At 42.2% G+C, this 20,792-nt stretch overlaps 1 protein-coding gene across 2 annotated transcripts; it reads left to right on the plus strand.

The window, feature by feature from the left end:
- Positions 1–2,814: 2,814 nt before the first annotated feature.
- etv1 (ETS variant transcription factor 1) lies at positions 2,815–20,032 on the plus strand. Of its 2 annotated transcripts, none has more exons than XM_084052698.1 (10): positions 2,815–3,011; positions 6,784–6,837; positions 11,619–11,748; positions 13,311–13,499; positions 13,943–14,190; positions 16,367–16,438; positions 16,551–16,619; positions 17,190–17,359; positions 19,282–19,383; positions 19,601–20,032. In XM_084052698.1, exons 1-10 carry the CDS (start codon positions 2,951–2,953, stop codon positions 19,820–19,822), a joined length of 1,317 nt encoding a protein of 438 aa, XP_083908824.1. In that variant the 5' UTR covers positions 2,815–2,950; the 3' UTR covers positions 19,823–20,032. The 2 variants fall into 2 exon arrangements, with proteins under 2 accessions (XP_083908824.1, XP_083908825.1); XM_084052699.1 differs by having other exon boundaries at positions 16,370–16,438.
- Positions 20,033–20,792: the final 760 nt, after the last annotated feature.

Genomic DNA, 20,792 nt, shown 5'->3' on the forward strand with positions numbered 1-20,792 from the left:
CTAAAAAACATGAGATCACATGAAATCAACAACAACAACAACAAAAACGCACACCTGCTTGTACAGCTCAGTTAAGAGATTGACTGCTAGAAATGTGATCCAGTGAAAGACATGGACAACCAATAGGATCTGTTTCTATGGGAGGCCCTCCGCCCCGGGAGGAGATGCCAAGCCGCGCTGGGCAGCCAGAGCCAGGCATCAACCAGCCGAGAGTCGGAACCAGCGTTGCCAGGTACGCTTATTATAAGCGATTTTGGCCTTGTTTTTCTGTAAAGTTACTTGTAAATATCGGCGGTTGCGGGTTGCGTCCTTTTTTGGTCTTGTTTCTAAAGTGATAGTTGCGTATATTGGTCTTGTTTCCTAATGTTGTTTAAACCAGTGATTCTAAAAGATTTTCATGTGAAGGCCCCCAAATGAATATGTAATTGTCCACGTACCCCCATCTGAAAATAGTTTTGTGCCAGGGAGTGGGACGGCCGGCCCATACAAGATTTATATTGTTGAAAATGTTTCAAAAATATTTTTCCTTTTCTTAAAAAAAAAAAAAAAAAAAAAAAAAAAAAAGCAGATCTACAAGCTCGCAACGTGTCGCATCGCGACTTGTTGTGAGCTTGTAGATCGGCTATTGCCTATTTAGTAGCCTAATAGCCGTATAGCCTGGTCGCTTCTTTTGGGCTTGTTTTCATAGACCTGGTTCGCTTATTTCTCTCACAGAACCTGGCAACACTAGTCGGAACATTCACAGGCTGCTGTTCTCCCTCGCGTTCTGCATCTCTCTCTCTCTCTCTCTCTCTCTCTCTCTCTCTCTCTCTCTAACGATCAGCGACTCAAACACGGGGATGATTATGGTGAGCATCAGTTAGGTAAGTGCACTCTCGAGTCGTTTGTTATTCTTGTTAAGTTTTCACGCCTTATTATAATCATTTAATAAAAAACAAAACAAAACAATTACAGCATCAACATTTACGCTGCCTATCTTCTTTTACGCACCGTCCACGCCAACGCAAACTGTAACAAATTGTTAATAAAAGGAGGAGAGATCCGTCATTCATGTCGACTTTTATCCATCTCTCCATTTTAAAGGGTGACTGCACGGGAGACTCTCAGGACTCAGAGGCATTTTTAACCACTTTATCAATTAATCACAGCCTGATCGGCGGTGCGAAATGGATGGATTCCACGACCAACAAGTGCCTTACTGTAAAATCAATGTGAGTCATTGCATGAAAAGTTGGAAACTAATCAGAGCGCATAGTCCACTCGAATCAGGTGTTTAATTTAGTTATAGAACGTATGATTTCATGAGACAAACTTATCCTATATGGCCTGTATAAGGCTATTTGAAAATAGCAGATCTACAAGCTCACAACGCATTGCGTTGCCACACGTTGTGGTCTTGTAGATCTGCTATTTTCCAAAAAAAAGAGGAAGATTTTTAAGAAAATATTTTTGAAACATTTTTGAAACATTTTAACACCACAAATCGTGTATGCCTAAAGATAGCATATAGTATAGGCTATCTTTAGGCATTTTTCATATCGTTTATAGGTGTGTGAGACACAGAGGAGTGATTTAACATCCAATGGCTTTCAGATGCCATCTTGCCATCAATCTAAGTGTAGGCACTACAGAGTAAACTAAGACAGCACTTTGTCAGACAGAAAAGAAAACACATTGATCCATGTCTTTCCCCCCTCACAGAAGACGCAAGAGAAGAGGACTTGCAGCAAGAGGCCAGCAAATGACAGAAAGAGAAAATTCATTAAGTCTGACCTGGCCCTGGACACTGAAGGTAGGCAGAGGGCAGGGAGAAAGTTAATTTCACGGCTCCTAAACATTAAGCAAAATTCAATTGGTTTGTGGTCACCTGCACTCCTAAGTACAAAATCTCAATTACAACACACTGTGGCTTGTGAAGATTCTCGCGAGCATCTGTCAATGGTTACAGACACAAATTGAGTTGTTAAGCTGCACGCGTTCCCTGGACTCTGCCAAGTCTCCCAATAGTACAGAGAGCATACAGCCCTGTCATAATGAAGTCGACCGTCTCTGTCTGAATGCTTTTTTGGTTCTGGGCCGTGGATCGCTGTCACTCATATGCTTCTCTTTTCCTCCTCTAGAACTCTTCCAGGATCTCTGTCAACTGCAGGAAACCTGGCTTGCAGAGGGTGAGTGCTTTATGCTGTTGAAGGGTTATAAGGTAAAAAGAAATTTAAAAAAAATAAAAAAGAGAGAGAGATGGAAATCTGCCTCAAGTTACATGCCTAGTGTTACAGTCCAATTAAAAGCCTGTGTGGAAGAGGCACCTTGTGTGTCATGCATACATTAGAGGCTGTGATGAGAGCAGGGTCTTGAGGGAGACTAAGGAGGCTCTACCCAGAGAGTGTCATCACAGATTACCAGGAGAAGACTCTCCGATGCTCACTAGTCTCCTCTGCTTTTGGCGAGAGCTAACACGAGCTCACCAGCCACTGCATGCTGCCACCTCCACCTCCATCACCAGCGCTGTGTTGCAGCCTGCCATCCCTCCCTCCCTCCCACCTTCCCTCTCTCTCTCTCTCTCTCTCTCTCACATACACACACTCTCACTCATTTACTCTCTCAGCCTCACCTGCACTTACTCTCTCTCTCTCTCTACCTCTGTCCTTCCTCTCTCCCTGTTTGCTTCCTCTTAACACCTTAGCACACTCTTGTCTCCTACAGTTGTAGTATCATCTCGTCTTCTTCAATTACATTTTTGGGATGATTTTTTTTTTTTAACAACGGATCTATTTTTTTCCCTCTCGCAAACTCTCGCAAAAGAGTTGGTTTCAGCGTGGTTATTGATATATATTTCCCGCCCCCCCCCCCCTCCCCCCAAGTTATTTATTTCTTTGTTTCATTTTTTTATTTTTTATTTTTTTATTTCTCTAATGGCAAGACATGCTGTTTGTGGTCTAACTGAGACGTGATGCTTCAGGATTTAAGTGCGAGTGTCTTCTTTCCGCCCTGCCTGCAACATCGAAGTTTTGGTTAGTGGTGAATATTGAACTTATTTTATTCTGTTTGTAATATGTATGCTTCATGGTGTATGTGCTTGTTTCACTTAGTTTAAGTCTGTAACTTTTATAGTCACATTTCTTCTGCATTGTGAAAGTCAATATCATCAAGTAAGCCTTGAGGATTTATATGAAATATTTGATAGTTACGGTAGTTACAGGAATCCCTTTAACAGGGTTAATTCTTGTCAGTTTTTTACCTGTCCTGTCACTTCCATATTAGAAACTTACACATCTTAACATTAAAACATCTGGATGTATATCTAAAAGGGTTATATTGGGAGAAGTGAGAAATTATAGCTACAGTGTTTTCAAAGTAAATGTAAATACAAATAAATATACATAGATATATTGCATTTATCACCATGGTAAAACTAAAACCCATTATATTGTGTTGTGCATTTGGGATTCACATAAATATAATAAAAATAATATAATATCTTCCATTTAACACAACATCCCCACAGCGTGTCTAGTTTATCATATCTTAGTTGGTTTTCAGTTTACAAGTGTAATTGGAAACATGTAACATAAAATACATTTCACAGCTAATTTCTACAATTAAGACATTTTTGAAAAATCTATTTTAATGCCTTTTTAAATTCCCCTTTTCAGTTTCATTTATTTAGAGTAGCTGTTTCTTTGTGTCATATTGAAATTAATAGTTTTGGAAAGATGTGCTAGTGTAATTCTTCTTTAAATAATTTTGTTTTAGGCAACATGGCATTTGTATTTAGCTATTATAGCACCAAAGCCATGAAATGTGAAATGTAACATACAGTATCGCTTAGTGCTGAGGTTGCATACCATAGGTATGACTCTATAGCCACAAAGTAGCTAAAACTTTTAAGAGTTCAGTGTAACTCAAATAGAGAAACAACAGCTCTACTAGTCTTAATTGTTTTATTTCTTATTAAAGGACATAACTTTTCTTTATACAATCTCTCAAAAGGCTTTGGGAAAAAAGAATATCCCATCACACAGGTGAAGAAAAATCTCAATCATTCATAAGATTCATCTATTCTTTAACACATTTGAAAATGCTTGTGAGTGTAACTCACGGCTTTTAAAAATGAAAAGTATGCTTTTAAACAGATATTGGAATACTTCAGCAGACTCTCGCTGCCAGTTAGATTATGAAGCAGCACACACCGCAGGGCGTGTAGAGGAATAAGACATGATTTTAATATTTAAGTATCTTAAGTGAGAAAAGAGACAGTGGCCGCTGATAAAGATATTACTGTATGGATTACAGTTCTGCCTGTCATGGATCAATGTGATAATGTACGCTTCAAGACTGTAGATTTAATGGATGACTTCCTGTCCATTAAGACAAAAAGGAATACCTTCCCATTTCAAAGATTTATTAGTTCAGGTAATTGGAATAAGAGGAGGAATTATGGGAGACAGGCTGAATATCCGACAGCATACACCAAGACAGGCATATGTCTTTGGGCAGACATGTGCCAGTAACCGCCGCTTTCCTCGACCCCCTACCATTTTTTGTCAGGAGTTATTCAAGTGCTTTTCTGCTGCAGTTTCAAAATACTACAATTTTCCCGACCCTCCCCCCCCCCCCTTCTTATTTCTTTGCAGAATTCTTTGCTTCAAGGATGCATGCATCTCTTTCTTTGCACCTTGATACCTGTGCAAATTGCCTCTGTTATAATAATGCTTCAACAAAATCAGTCATGACAAAATGACTACATAAATGGCCTCTCAGCCTATTTGTCCAGCACTAAATTTGAGCTCAAAAGCAGAGCACTCGGTAGTAGTAAGGGCCAGGCCTTGTGAAATAAAGAAGGTGTCCGGTGGCCTCTTACTTCTGTCTCACAATGCATGTGCCACTTCTACTCTGAGTTGTTTTCGGAGGCTTTATGAATATCTTTTTTCACCCGCTCTTCTCTTTTTTTGTTGCTCTCTCTCTCTCTCCCCCCCCTCTCTCCCTTTTTTTGTGAATGGCGGCAGAGTTCCAGTTCTGTCGCGCTCCCCAGGAGTTGGTTTGCAGGGATCAGCTGTCTCATTCACAGACTGAGGCCAGTGTGACTCATGCATCCTGCTGGTCCTTCTGGACACAGAACCACTCTCCCCCTCCCCCCCTCCCCATTTCCCGACCCACGCACCATCTCTTCTCTTTCACTATCCTTCCAAACTTGCGCTGCTTGAAGTTACGGTATGTTTGTACCGTCAAGGAGAGAGATAATGAGACTAGAGTTGGATTTGAGATTTATATTTGTTTTCTCCCTCCCCCCCTTTTTTTTTAATGATTGCCATAGTGCAGAGAATCACAATGTAGATGTAGATAGTATTTACAAAGTCATTGTAATCTCGTTTTGATTGTTCGGTTTTGCTACATTTATGTTTGTGGAAGACTTTTATGAAAGTATAGCAGTTTCTTTTTTAATTCAAAGTAGTAATTCAAATTCTAATACACAACAGAATAGCATTCTATTCTGTGTGTGTGTGTGTGTGTGTGTGTGTGTGTGTGTGTGTGTGTGTATATATATATATATATACTCTTTTCTACCTTTTTTCCACACACTTGACATGTGTGCATATGGGGCATTTTTTTCTGTTGTGCTGTTGATTGTTTAGTTTCATCCATTCACACCTTTGTATAAACATTACCGAGATCACATCAGAAGTGGGAAAAGAAGCAAAATTGAGATTTTTTTTGTAATAGGTATAAACATGCAGAGACATGTTACTGATTCAGTGATAATGAGGACCCACCTCATAGTGTGTATAAATAGATGTGCTAATGACACATTTAAATCTCCTATTGCCTTCATCCAAAGTTGAACTTGAGGGACACGAAAAACTGTCACCGAGTGTAAATACGTGTGATATAAATATGTGCACGCCTAATTGGACCCAGTGCGGAGAGAAGGCTTCATTATTTTAGCATTAGCCTGGGTGCAGGGGCGTGCGAAGGAGAGGTAAAACTCTCAGGCTTGGAACAGACCTAACTCGGCAGGTACAGGTGGATTCAGCAGTGGGGAAGAACCCAATTAGATACAGTTAACAATGGGTGTTTGGCTGCTGGCTTGGACTGAGGGCTGGGGACAACCAATGGTCAGGACGACCTCAGGACATGACATTTTGAGGTAGACAGGGACACCGAAGCAACATAAACAGTGAAGTCCTCAGTGTTAATTTAGTTTAATTCAATTTTTAGTAGTGTACAAATGTAACCAAATGGACTCAGCGTTCGTACACATTCAGCGTTAGAAATGCATGAATTAGCACTTAGGATTTTACTGTGTGTACTTTGATTTACGAGCTATTGTTCAGTCTCTCTTCAATAAGTTATGACTTATTTGACAGTGGAATGTATGCAAGATGATCTCAGAGATGATTTGATGATCACTGGCGTTAGGTGAAGTGTAAATTAGGTGTTTGTGTTACTTACAACTCCAAGTTAAATTACCCGTGGGCTCTTAAAACCTGTTAAAACATGTTGTTTTTAAATAGTCTATTTAAAAAGAAACCTGAATGTCAGCGTGAAAATAAGCAACTTTCTTCATTTCTGTCAAATGTGCCTTTTTTGCCACACACACATTTACTGTACAATTTACTCCGGCAGACATATTATACAGAGATGAGCAACGCTGGGGATGGCTCTATTTATGGTCCCGCGAGACCACGAGCGGAAGCGTTGTGCTGAATTCAACCGTAATCAATGCTGTGTTGTCCATATCTATCAGGAATAATGTGGTCTTTTCTTCTCTGTTTACATCTTTAGCTCAAGTTCCCGACAATGACGAGCAGTTTGTTCCAGACTTCCAGACTGAAAACTGTGAGTAAGCGACCACATCACTTTCTGTCTCTTTACTCAGAGTTAATTTATCCATTTGTAACTCTGAGAGTGTACAAAATGTAACCGACTGGACCTGTGAGGGTCCATTTGGTACATTTTGTACACTCAGAGTTAAATTAACTGAGGCTTTTAGTGTGTATGTGCGCATGTCTAGTATTGTACATGCATCCCCTGTGTATCCTCGTCTCGACTTGTGTGTTTGTACTCAGTGAGAGTGTGTTTTTCCATGTCTCTCAGTATCCTCACCTTTGCTCACACAAGTGCTCTCTAGAGAGCTAGTCTTGCGGGTAGGCAGACAGGTGCATGGGAGGGGAGGTTGTGTGTGTGTGTGTGTGTGTGTGTGTGTGTGTGTGTGTGTGTGTGTGTGTGCATGCGTGCGTGCGTGTGTGTGTGTGGCACTCTCTTTTCCCTCTGTCGCAACGAGAGCTCTTCGCCACCACCAGTGTGATATTATTGCACTGTGATTTATTAGCATAAGGAAACATCAAAATATTGTGGTTTATTTTCTGGGACTTGTCATGATGTTTTTAGCACAGCTTTTTTTTACGACATCTTAACAAGGGTGCTCTCTCTCGTTCTCTCTCTCTCTCTCTGCTTCTCTCTCCCTCTCTCTCTCACCCTCTCACATAATATTCTGCACAAAAGGAACTTAAAAAAAACCCATATATATATATATATATATATATATATATATATATATATATATATATATATATATATATATATATATATACTTTTCCAGATAATTTGATAATAATCCTATTACACACACATACATTTAGCCTACTGTATGAACTGTCATTAGTTTATTTGTTACAACTTCACCTGGTCGTGCACTTAGCGCTGACAGCGAATGCAGACAGGGCTGGTGACTTGGCACGCCGTTCCCCAGGCGGAGGTAGTGCCAAGACGGGGACAGAAATGGACCGAGTGGAGCTCAGTGGGGCCCGGTGCTAGCACATGTCTTTTAGATGAGCCAAAAGGCCCGTGCAAACTGTGAGAAACCAGCAAAACATTGTCCCCACCCTTGGTCTTCCCTCTCTCCTTGTTGAACTATTATGCACATCTTTATTGACAAATTGTGTTGTGTACAAAGAACAGATTTATATAAAAAGAAAAATGATTAAAAAAGTGATACAGAAATTGTGATATACAACTCACCTGGATATTACATCCAAAAAAACATTGTTTATTTTCAGTAGCTGTGTTTGTTGAGCATCAATTTAATTCTGAGGGTCCATTTAATGTTAATTAAAGACTCCAAATTTGACTGTGTACAGCAGTGAGTGCAGCCTGTATGAAAACCACATATTCCAGGGTATTGACCCCCCCAAATAAGTAAATAAATGAATGAATAAATACATTCAAAGACGGTTGACTGGTCCCTATAGTAGCTGAGAAGCAGAGGTCACCTACGGTGTCCCCTTGTCCTTCAGAAGCACCCAGGGGCGGGCGGCCACTGTAGCAGGGGACTGCTGACCATCTGAATGGTCCTGTTGGCATGCTGCAGCAGACTGGAGAGGCACTAACAGATGGTGGGAGGGCGAGGGCACCGTGGTTGGGCTCACGAGCAGGCATCCCAACCGGCAGCTCTCCCATATGGGTTTTCACCATGGATAGAGGAGAGAGAGAGAGATGGATGGATGGACAGAGAGAAAGAGAGGGGGGGGGGGGGTATGAGAGACCGAGGGACGGTTGAATGGATTGAAGCATCAAGGTGCATGGAGAGAGAGGAGAAAGATGGAGAAGTATTAGGTGGATATGAAAGAAAGAAAGGTGCATGGATGAAAATAGGAAAAAAATAAACAGACGGTTTACAGAAGTAATCTGGGAAACCAAATGTAAGGAACATGTGGCATGAACGACAGCATTGGGAAAAAGGTGTGAGTTCTTTACGTATATTATTCTATATTTCATTTAAAGGTGTCAAATCTATCACCCCTTAGACAAGCAATGGCACTTTTCAAAGTAACAGACTCAAGAATTCTCCATCCATTTTAAGCACTCTCAACCTGGCGTCCCTATTTCTGGGCATGTCATTATAGGTGAAACATTTCCAGAATTAAAAAAATATATACATTTTTGAAAATGGCAGATCTGCAAGCTCACAACGGGTACATCAGCTAGTTTTTCTAGTAGTCGTATACAAAGTTTTTAGGGCTTAACCACTTAAACCCTCTATTAGTGACAGAACGGACAGAGTTGCAACTGTACTTCTAGACCAAATCTCTTCGGCAAAAATAAAGCTTGTAGATCGGCTATTTTTGCCGAATGTTCCCCCCCAGAATAGGGATGCTGGGGTTCAAGTGGTTAAGTGGTTAGCATCAAACCAGTGGCTGAGCGGTCTCAGAAACCTAATGGGTCCTCAGGCTGTGATGATGGAGGAGAATTTTCTTTGTCTTCAGCTCCAACACAGATGCTTACCATTAGCATAACTTAGCGGGAATGAAGGAGAGGAGAGGAGGTGTAAAATGAGGCCACCAGCAGATCAGAGTCTCATTTAACATTTAACATTTAACAGCACCTAGTAGGTGAAAATGGAATGGAAGGAATTTGACTGCTACCAAAAACTGTATTTTTTATTTTTGTTTTATGAATGGGCCGGATTCATATCTGCCAAATGTAGACTCTGGGTCTGCCAAACCACACTTTTTAGTCAGCCCCAAGGGCTCATTTTGGTAATCAGTTTGTATATAACTGCTTAATATTGACTAGAAGTCGAACGGGCAAAGAAAAAAATAAAATAAAATATAATTAAAACATTCTATAAGATTTACCACAATGAATAATAATGCTTAGCAAATTATGTGTACAGTATATGTGACCACACTAACGTTTGCTAAAAGGTTGTTATTGAAGCCTTGCATTTGAAAAATGAGCAGACAAATGACAGAATATTTGTGCTAATAACACAAAGCCATTTGCATTCAAAATAGAGCCAGTAATTGTTTCAACTGCGTATTCTTTTAAACACCCTACCATCTAGACTAATCAATATGTAGATAATGAGAGCAATCAAGCAGTGATGGGCATGACATTCTGGACTGAAAAAGGAAGTATCTGTTCTAGTTAGGGGCAATGCCTTCGCTATTGATTTGTGTTACTTGGCACCCCATTGACAAAATCTATTGTGACATTTCCATTTCTATTTTAAGATCTGCTTCAGTCTAGGTGAACCTATTATTAATATTGCAGCTGATGTGACGCTAATACATTACAGATAAAAAATAAACAACCCCTAAATATTTATGCAAATAATATAACCCATCATTTTTTTTCCTTTTCAATGTATCAAATACTGTCGATACAGATGCAAGTCTCTTGAAAAACAGTGTAAATGGTTCTTGCATGTATTTAACAAGAATAAATGATTTGTATGTCTTGTATGTATTGGCAATAGATAGAGGTAGATTCTGATTCTTAACTAAGTAACTAAGACTATTTTTGTCAACTTAATAAGCATTTCCAGGCTGTTTAGAATATCACATCTTATGTGCCTGTGAGTAGCACTCCAGCTCGCCAAAGGTCTCTCCTCAGGAAGTGTCTCTTTGACCTCCAATCGATGACCTGGAAAGGTCAGGCCCCCAACGAGGGCTGCAAACAACCCCTACGCTTTGTCACGCCGGGCCGTGTGGCCCATCCCCCAGGGGCCCGGCTGGGAGTCAGATGGGGTGTTGGCAGATCGACTCCTGCACATAGAGACCTGCACACATGGCAGCTGTCAGTCAGCCATGAGAAAAACTCCCCAAAACATCCGCTTCTCTCAGCTCCCTGGCCCTAAAGTGCTTCCCACAGTCCCCTGGACATGGGCCTGTTTCAATGGGCCTTTCAAGGAAAATATTCACCCTAGCAAGCCAAAACCATGAATCTGAATGTCATTTCAGCTCAACAAATGTCTGTTTGTTTTGTGGTAGGATGGAGTTGACGGATTTCCTTCATCCATTCATAACCTCTGGTTGCTTTGTGTCTTGATTGAGCAAATAGTAGACCCCAATCCCGTCGGTAACATCGATCAAAAGCGATCCCCTTCGAGCTTAGCCGGTCCTCTGTCATGCATCAGCGGGATTTGATAGAGCAGAGCGCTGCAGAGTAACTTCTCCGCTTTGCACGTCTTTGCGTACACTTGCGGTGAGACGGCAGTTCGCGAGGCAACCTGAGCTCGACTTCATTCTGACTGACTGTGTCTTTATCAGCAGCGCAGCCAATTGGATTAGCGTTGATCATGACTCCAGATGATGGGATGTTAATCAGGACTGATCAGGCACTTTACAGCCACTCAGATGCACCGGGCTCACTGCGGGGGCCATAGGTAGTGATTGTACGCTCCCCTCAGATCAATGAGCCCTCTTGTTGTTGTCTGGAACGTATTGACAGCCAGCTGAAAGCAGATAAAGCATTTAGTAACCCCTAGCTTTATGACTTTCCCCGCAGAAAGAGGCCATACAAATATGATTTGAAGTGAGTTGTTGGGGTGATTGATGACCAGGGATGTCAGACAGACAAGCATGGTGGATGCTCAGTTTTCAATTTTGGATTGATTATTAGGCTGTTCTTCTTTACCATAATTGGCAGACATCTCTTTAATGTAAGGAATTCAGTGGCATGCTATTATTATGATTATGAATGGTGTTTTTTGTAGTTTGGAGAACACAAGATTCTCCAAACTTGACCATAGCATTCGTGACAATTATGTAGTATGTGTGATTTTCATTTCTATTCTAAACAGATTTCTCTCAATCTCCCTTCTGTGTCTGGTGTAGTGGCGTTCCACGGACTGCAGCTGAAGATCAAAAGGGAGCCTCATAGCCCGTGTTCAGAGCTGAGCTCTAACTGTAACCAAGAGCGGCCCTTCAGACTCCACTATGGAGAGAAGTGCCTGTACAACATCAGGTGGGAATCTAAAGACGCTGGCAAAAGAATGTTAGGTCAAAACAACATGTTGACAGTGTTTAATCCATTAAAACCGGTAAAGAAATAGATTTTTAACCACTTTAAACTTTTAACCATTTTTAAAGCGAACATTTTTAACTCAAATCTTTGCTTCTGGGGGTCCCTGGAACAAAATATTTTGAGATGGGGGTCGGCGACCAAATACATAGAATTTTGGGGGTCCTTGACATGAAAACATTTGAGCACCACTGATAAAGCAACATACGTTTTTCAGAAAACTATTGGGATTTAGAAGACATTTGTAGAATCGGCCTCAGGTCTTAATGGGTTAAAATAATAACTGGCACCCTCTCTTGTTCACACCAGAATAAAAAAATACAATATAAATAAAAAGCATTTTGAAAGACAGGAACATTTATTGTAGGCTGATAATAGCACTGTTACAGATGATATCCCTGTATATTTCAGGGATACTGAATGGACAACTCAACATAGCATACATTTTTCAAATGTACTCTTCAACTGTAGTAAATCAGTCACTATTAATATTCTGTGTCAGAAAAGACCAGTAAAACAGTTTAGTGATGTTCATCCCAAAACCTGCCTCTTCTTATTCATACAATTGATAGCATAAATTGTAATAATGTGTAAAGGACATGCAGGCAATTTAAATCCTTGGCTAATTGAATACTTTTGTATCTTGAATCATGAAATGAAATGTAAGTTAAGTGTAGCATTTTCTAAGTTAACTGAAGATTTATTTGTCACATAATAGGTTTACAAAGTGTTTTTTTTGTTTGTGTTTTTTTCGGTGCATGCTCCATCATTTTGTAGTATTCCATGAGAAGAGAGAGGACAGAGGTAGAGTGAGAGCAAAGGGACAGAGATAGAAACTAAGTAAAACATACATACATATATATATTTATATATATACATATATACACAGATGTGATCGCTTGCATATTTGAAAATTACTTGTCATTTTTGAGGCAAATGAAATCAAATACGCTGTGATAAATGCTTCAAATGAGATATGCCAGACACTGAAGACATATTTTATTTCCAAAGTAAATCCTTGTAAGTAAGTACCACCTTGTAACAATTCACATTCTGTGAATTCCGTTTTCAGAGGGGCCATGGCACTGGAGTGTTGCTTAGTTACACTCAATCTTGAATCGATTTGATTTGTAATACATGACATTTATTCCTTGTGCATGCTTGCGAAATTACCATGTATGCAGAAAGCTGCCATATACCCACCTTTAGTGAGTGGTGAATCATGTATGATTCATTCAGTCACCTGCCGTCACATGCTCAGATGAATAGTATGAAAAGTAGACAAAAGGAGACAAGGTGTCACATTTTCCATGCAGCACTTTCCATCAAATCACCAGAATGTATGTCAGGAGATATGGTGCTGTTGATTAAGTCCTATTTTATTCAGTGAAGCTATCCAAATTCATTTAAATGTCAGCCAGTATTTATTTGATATAAAACTTATGTTGTGTATTGTGTAATATTATACAATATTATGATACTTTTTCAATCACTCTGTCGCCCAGTGCCTACGAGCAGAAACAGCCTACAGGAATGAAGTCCTCCAGCCCAGTTACGCCCCCTTGTAGCACCCCTGTGTCCCCGCTCCACCATGCGTCCCCTACAGCAGCCCCTACTCCCAAGCCAGATAGGACCTACCCCCACCTGACACCCTCACAGTCTCTCCCTGACAATGCCTACTCCATGGACCACAGGTATGACAACCCACTTCACATTTAGAGAGTTAGCGGTTATGCTCTTATGCAGAGGGACTTATAGCGTGGGCAACAGTAGAGCGCTGGCATGTGATTATATCTCTATTAAGCTGTATTTGATTTTGCTTAATTTGTGCAAACTTGTACAACTTGTCATATTTAGACCAGACTGTTAACATGAAGAAAAGTTGTATACTAAACAGAGGTTGACTTTACCAATTGGCTAAACATTTTGGCTCTTATATTATTTCACAATGTTTGCAAACTCCACCCAAGAATGTTAAGATAAACACTAAGACTTCTTTACAAAATATTGTTTCACCAGAATGCTGCTGTTTCATATTATATCAACATCAGCTCAAGGTACAGTGTTGTCGTATAGATTCGTCTTTGCTTCTTCCCGCACGGAAGAAAATAATCTGATTATTCGGTAATTTGTTCAGATTTCGGCGTCAGCTGTCGGAGCCATGCCACTCGTTCCCCTCCCCACCCTCTATGGCCCGGGAAGGCCGACCCATGTACCACAGACAGATGTCAGAGCCCAACATCCCCTTTCCTCCTCAAGGCTTCAAACAGGAGTACCCCGACCCCCTGTTTGAGCACCCAGCCATGGTGGGTGCCCCGTTGCCTCACACATACCCTCCATCCATGATGATCAAGCAGGAGCCAAGGGATTTCACCTACGATTCGGGTGAGACAGACATTTACAAGTAAATGCAGAAATGTGTGTGTGTGTGTGTGTGTGTGTGTGTGTGTGTGTGTGTGTGTGTGTGTGTGTGTGTGTATTAGTACCATCTAAACTAGTTGATCATTACTCCTAAATCACTGGAGCTGAAGTTTCCTCTTAAGAAACGAGTGTCTATCTATCGATAAAATGACCCCACCAAAACATTTATAAATGAATAAAATAAAATACAGCATTCTTATTTTGTGTTCTACCAGAGCGTTATCATTTCAGGAATGGGAGAGAAGGGGGGTAGCGATTATTGAGTTTGCCCATTATTAGGACAGGGGGTCTGGTTGGGTCGGGTGTCTGTGCTGGTCTCCATTTCCTGTGGTGCTCTAATAGAGAAGGGGCGGGGGTGGGGGCCTACGCCTGGTCATAATCCAAAATCCGCCCACACACCTCCCAATTCTCTTTAGTGAGCAAGTGAAGGGACCTAATCCCCAGCCCAGAGCCGCTGGGCCTGGGACTATAGCGGGGCATGAATGAACCTGCGCTGGTCTGCCATGTTCATTCACAAGACGGACAGACAGGGCCCCGGAGAGGTAGAACTGGGATAGAATCTGTGTGACTAGTCAAGGGGAAAAGCAGCGTCTCCCCAGATACCTCCTATGGCGTTGCTTTCAAGAAAAACACCACGGGCTTTCACTTGGTCTGCCCGCTCTGTTACATGAGCCCTCTTTTTCAACAGCAGCTCTGCAATTTTCCACCATTGCCGTCACAGAAAAGCCATGCAACTGCAATTTTTGTGTTTTTCTCTTTTTGAATAGAATGTTTACTTGGTCCCCTATGTGTGTTGAGTGAGTTTTATGAGCTGTGTGCTCTTGAAAGGTGTTATAACAGGCATTGTATATTTTTCTTTTAAAAATAAATGGACATCAAAAGACAAAAATAATTTTCCTGTGCAGATTCGTCCCTGAAATGTTTTAGGATACGTGCTGTCTGTCAACAGCACTGTGTATCACCACACTGTGGTTTAACAGGCAGGAAGTTGAACTGACTACTGACTACAGTTACTGTATATCCCAGATTTAAGCATTAGGCTGAATTTATTAGCAGTCACTGTGGAGCTTGTTGACTGGAGCAGGCCTGTTGGAGAGGATGGGAGGGGAGCTGGTAATTTCATTAGCAGTAATTTCCTCTACAAGCCCATTACTTTGATGAAGTTCAGAGAAATGTTTATGGGCCTAAATGAAGGGCCTCAGTCTGTTTATTGAGCATTCACTTTGTAACCGTTTCGGAGGTTTTGATCGTAAGCCATGCCTGTGATGGCCTTTGTTGTAGAAGGTTCTAACATAAGCAGTGAGTGGAAGTTCAATCGGACAATGGTTTAAAGCAAAATAGTAAATGCAGGATCTGGTTGAAAACTGCAAGCCTTCAGACCACTGAGAATTGTTCAGGCAGACATTTCAATTAAAATGTGACAAGCCAAATATGTTCATGAGATTTCAGAAATGTATTTTGAAAATAAAAAATATTTTGTTTTGTATGAGATAAAATATAACACCTGCTCTATTCACAAAATAGACTGATCGGATGAATCCAAATGAAAGTTTGAACTTATTCATTTCAATCCACTTCCGTTCTGAAGGGAAATTATCGAGTCAATGGAACATTGAGAAATGGAATATGCAAGGATGGCCATGGATGACATATAGCAAACCATAATGTTGTAACGCTCACCTGTCTCTGTAGGAACAAGATGCTCCAGGTAAACAATTGTTAATGAAATGGAAAAAAGATGTCATGCTTAGATCCATATCATATTGATCTGACCACCACATGTCTGTGACGGCCTTTCCTTGAAAACTCATATCATGGAAAAAACCTCGATCATCCTGACAAGTTTACCCACCCCGCTTTCATAATAGCACTGTGCTTTATCCAGTCGTAAATCCTCCTGTACGCTTAGACTCTCAGAAGGTGTGTTTAGCGGTGCGCGGTAGCGAGTTGGGCTATGATGACTGGGAGCCACCGTGGAAGGCTGCTACTAGTCTAGCGCTGGAGGACACATTCTTTAATCAGAGCCAGCGGTGCGTTGAGTGAACAGGGCCTGACTGCTCTCAGATAACTCAGATAGTGTTCTTAATGCTGCCCTCTGGCCCTTTAACACCCTCTCTCCTGTTCCTCCCCTGGCTTTCAGCAGAAGTGCCTAGCTGCCATTCTGTCTACTTGCGGCAAGACAGCTATCTGGCCCACGCTAACAGGACCGAAGGTACCGCTTCACAACACTTGAGATTGACGTGATTGATGTGTGTTACGGGGAGGTGTTTCTATGGCTACTATACAAATTGTTAACCATTTTCCGTACTTTCATTTCATTTCAGGCTGTATGTTTGACAAAGTGGCCAGGCATTTCTACGACGACACCTGTGTGGTTCCTGAGAAGGTGGAAGGTGGGTGTTTCACTTCCCCACCACTCCCAATTTGTACAAGTCTGTTTCAAACAATAATTCAGATCACATCAAGTTTATTTTGCTTTTTTTTACAGAACAGTAGATTATTGAAGTTACAGTAATGATTATGTGCCATAATAGACCACACAAATAGAAAATACAAGCACAGTTCAAACAAAGGGCATTAACCACTTAAACCCTGGTGGCACTACTGAATACTGGGCATTTTTTTTACTGGGCAAAAATAGCAGATCTACAAGCTAACAATGTGTCAACCTGCCACGACAGCGAGCGAATAGATTTGGTGTACAGGGAATATAAGTGGGGGCCAAGGATAGACCCTCACCCTGGTCAAGGAAGTATATAGGGTTTGGTTAACAGAGTGACACAAAGACACTTCTAATAATGACTGTGTGTGTGTGTGTGTGTGTGTGTGTGTGTGTGTGTGTGTGTGTGTGTGTGTGTGTGTGTGTGTGTGTGTGTGTGTGTGTGTGTGTGTGTGTGTGTGTGTGTGTGTGTGTGTGTGTGTGTGTGTGTGTGTGTGTGTGTATGTGTGTGTGTGGCCTGAAGGTGACATCAAGCAGGAGTCAGGGCTGTATCGTGAGGGCCCATCGTACCAGCGCAGAGGCTCCCTACAGCTCTGGCAGTTCCTGGTGGCCCTGCTAGACGACCCGTCCAACTCCCATTTTATCGCCTGGACCGGCCGTGGCATGGAGTTCAAACTCATTGAACCAGAAGAGGTGAGAACCTTAACAAAATGTTGTGCGCAGAGCATTGTGGGTACTGAATAAGGCACGTGTGCAGTAAAATAAAAAAGCTACTACTCTTGACTCTTTTTTTCCTCTTTATTCCTCTACTCCGTCACATGGTAAAAGCATGTCTTCCAGTCAAATCACCCCCACCGTCAGTCAGCAGCGTAGCCCTGATAAATATTTCAATGAACGTATTCCTAAAAATATAAGCTATGTTGACGGCTGGTCCCTTTGAAATGGAAACAGGGCCGGCTTCTGTGCACCGCCCACATCAGACATACAGCGAGGCTCAGTCACTGCTGCACCACTTCTATGTACCGAGGGAAGACGAGCGTGGGTGGGGGGGGTGGGGGGGGCTACTAGAAGAGTGGTGGTGAGGGGGGTACCTGGCAGGGGTCCATGCTGCCTTAACGGCACTCAGCGGCATGGACCAGCTGCAACAAACAGGGGGGCCCATTCATGCCGTCAGGTGACCGAATGCAGTCGCTTTTTTGGGCATGAGCACTGAGGACAACCGTTAGCTCACAGCTTCATGCCTTTCGCCAGCACAGGTGTAGCATGTGAATGAGCGTCATGACATGAAAGGACTGGCAATGCAGTGTAGTGTTCTTGTATAGAATAGAATAGAAACAAATTAGAGCAGTGGTTCTCAAACTTTTTCATGCCAAAGACCCCCAAAATGATATGCATTTGTCCACAGACCCCCCCATCTGAAAAATATTTTGTGCCAGGGATTTTTCAAAGATAGCAGATCTACAAGCTCGCAGCGCTATGAGCTTGTAGATCTGCTATTTTTGAATAGCCAAAGTATAAAATATGGTTAAAGTGTTTCAAATGATTGCAACTTTATATTAACACATTTTGCCAGGGGACCCCCCTGGTACCCCTCCAAGGACCCCTGGGGGTCCCCGGACCCCACTTTGACAACCAATGAACTAGAGGGAAAAACAGCAGAGGGCAAGTACAGGAAACAAAAGATTGAGAGCGAGAGCAATTGTCTTCACAAATGGGTCAGCATTCATCGCCTTTGTCCAATGTCGCCTACACAATGTGCATTACATCCACCGATTCATAGCCATTCACACACCGATGGTTGGAGGCAACCATGCCAAGGCACAGCCCGCTCATCGGGAGCAGTTAGGAGTTCCGTGTCTTGCTCAAGGACACTTCAGCGTGAAGCCAGGGATGGAATCAAGATACCCGCTCTACCTACCCCGAGTCACTCCTGAATTAATTGAAATAAAGAGTGGGATTGTTAGGATCTGATCTAAGCAGAAGGACAGAGAGAGAGAGAGAAAGAGAGAGAGAGAGAGCGCTACAGGGCTGTGGGTTGGAGTGCGAGGCCGGGTGGTGGGAGGTCTGGCTGACAGGTGCTGTAACATCTGCTGCCTCCTCCGCTGGGCGTGTGACAAGTTCCTAATGAACACATCGCTGATCAGGTCTGCCCCAGTCTGGACGCGACTCTAATTGTTGTTATTAGGAAATATGGATTAGTAGGCTTTGTTTAACCCATTCGATCCGGGAACGCATCTGTGTCATTTTAAGATGTCCTTGGCGAGTGCCGCGCTATGAGCTTGTAGATAAGCTATTTTTGAAAAATCGTGAAGACATTTTTTTATATTTATTTTTTAACATTTTTAACAGTTGTAAAATATGTTGTTCCAGGAACCCCCAGAAGCTTAGAAGTGGTTAAAATCGAAAATCACACAGATGTGTCCCCGGTCTTAATGGGTTAACATTTCAACTGTCACCGCTTTCTTGTCAGGAAATTGGGTAAATTGCACATGGCCTCTGTTTGCGTGACTTACACTCTGTGAAATATGCGCGAAAGATAATGTGGTAAATGCCCTTGACATTCTGCTATTAATGCCCCTTTGTTGTGTGTGTAAATTGTGTGTTTCGTTACAAAGGTGGCACGTCGATGGGGAATACAGAAAAATCGACCGGCTATGAACTACGACAAGCTCAGTCGTTCGTTACGCTACTACTACGAGAAGGGGATCATGCAAAAGGTAAAACATACAGGAGTAAGGGCGTGTTGGTCTCCATGTTACAACTTATATTCTCGCACAACCCTTGTTTTGACAGTTGACAAAATTCCATGGTCTTGTCACTTTTTGAGGTTGAACAGTTTTTTTTTCTTTTTCATAAATCAGCCTTTGCAGTGCCCATATGTTTACCTGCCTTTGACACCTCTCTCTCTCCCTCTCTCTCTCTCTCTCTCTACAGGTGGCGGGGGAGAGATATGTGTACAAGTTTGTGTGCGACCCTGAGGCTTTGTTCTCCATGGCGTTCCCTGACAATCAGCGGCCGGTGCTGAAGACGGACATGGAGCGGCAGATCAACGAGGAGGACACGGTGCCGCTGTCGCACTTTGACGAGAGCATGGCCTACGCGCAGGAAGGGGCCTACTGCCAGCCGCACCCCTACCACGAGGGCTACGTTTATTAACGTCAGCCCCCCCCACCCCCTGCTCACACACCCTACTTACCTCCTCTCCTCCTCCTCCCCCACCCTTCCTTGCTCCCTACTACACCTGAAACTGTATATTCACAGTCAGTCCGGGGAAAAGACTTTGCAAATCCAAGTGGAGCTCCCCCTTTCTCTCACTCTCTATCGCTCTGTCTGTCTGTCTGTCTGTCTCTCTCTCTCTCTCTCTCTCTCTCTCACACACACACACACACACACACACACACACACACACACACACACACACACACACACACACACACACACACACACACACACACACACACACACACACACACACACACACATCCTCTTCATTCTCTTGTCTCTTTGATGTCCAAGCCGTACAAGCAGGATGATGGAGAGTGCACTTTATGGACAGGAGGACTGGTGCTGTGTGAACCTGCCAGGGCTAGCGATTTGGCTGGATTATTTCAGATTGTTATGTTTGTATCTTAAAAGTGGGATTTGTTTTGTTTTGTTTTGTTTTCCTGATTTCCGTGAGCATGCAGTGCCCTGGTAAGACGGGACTCGGCAGCTTAATGTTCACCTAAGAACAGCTTTGTAGCTAAATGAGACTTTCTCTGAGAAGGAAGTGAAGATCCCCTCAACACATGCAGCAAGCGCAGGATTCTTGATGATCATTTTTGTTCGGTTCGGTTAAATAATTACACTTGCCCCCCCCCCCAATCTCATCATGTATTTTTATATCCATTTGAGTGAATACTACAACGTATTGTAACAACATGCATTTAAGATGTTATGGTGAAATGGCAATTATAGACTTGAAACTGTAATATGATAATGGAAGGGGGGGGGGGGAATACAAGCAAGAACTGCCTTGCAGTCAGTTGAAAGTGGCACCTTTATCAGTCCATATACCCTCATCCACAAAGAGCTCTCATCACAATTGTGTTTTTGTAATAACTTAAATGCAGTAAATAGCACTGGA

The sequence above is a fragment of the Gymnoscopelus microlampas genome (assembly GCF_963454915.1).
Source record: "Gymnoscopelus microlampas genome assembly, chromosome: 3".
Lineage (NCBI taxonomy): Eukaryota > Metazoa > Chordata > Actinopteri > Myctophiformes > Myctophidae > Gymnoscopelus > Gymnoscopelus microlampas.

Bases quoted from the DNA above. Each gene is read 5' to 3' on its own strand.
- etv1 (XM_084052698.1), top strand. From the start codon at position 2,951: ATGCTTCAGGATTTAAGTGCGAGTGTCTTCTTTCCGCCCTGCCTGCAA. The intron at 6,838-11,618 runs GTGAGTAAGCGA...TGTCTGGTGTAG, and splicing joins AGACTTCCAGACTGAAAACT to TGGCGTTCCACGGACTGCAG. The intron at 13,500-13,942 runs GTATGACAACCC...TAATTTGTTCAG, and splicing joins GCCTACTCCATGGACCACAG to ATTTCGGCGTCAGCTGTCGG.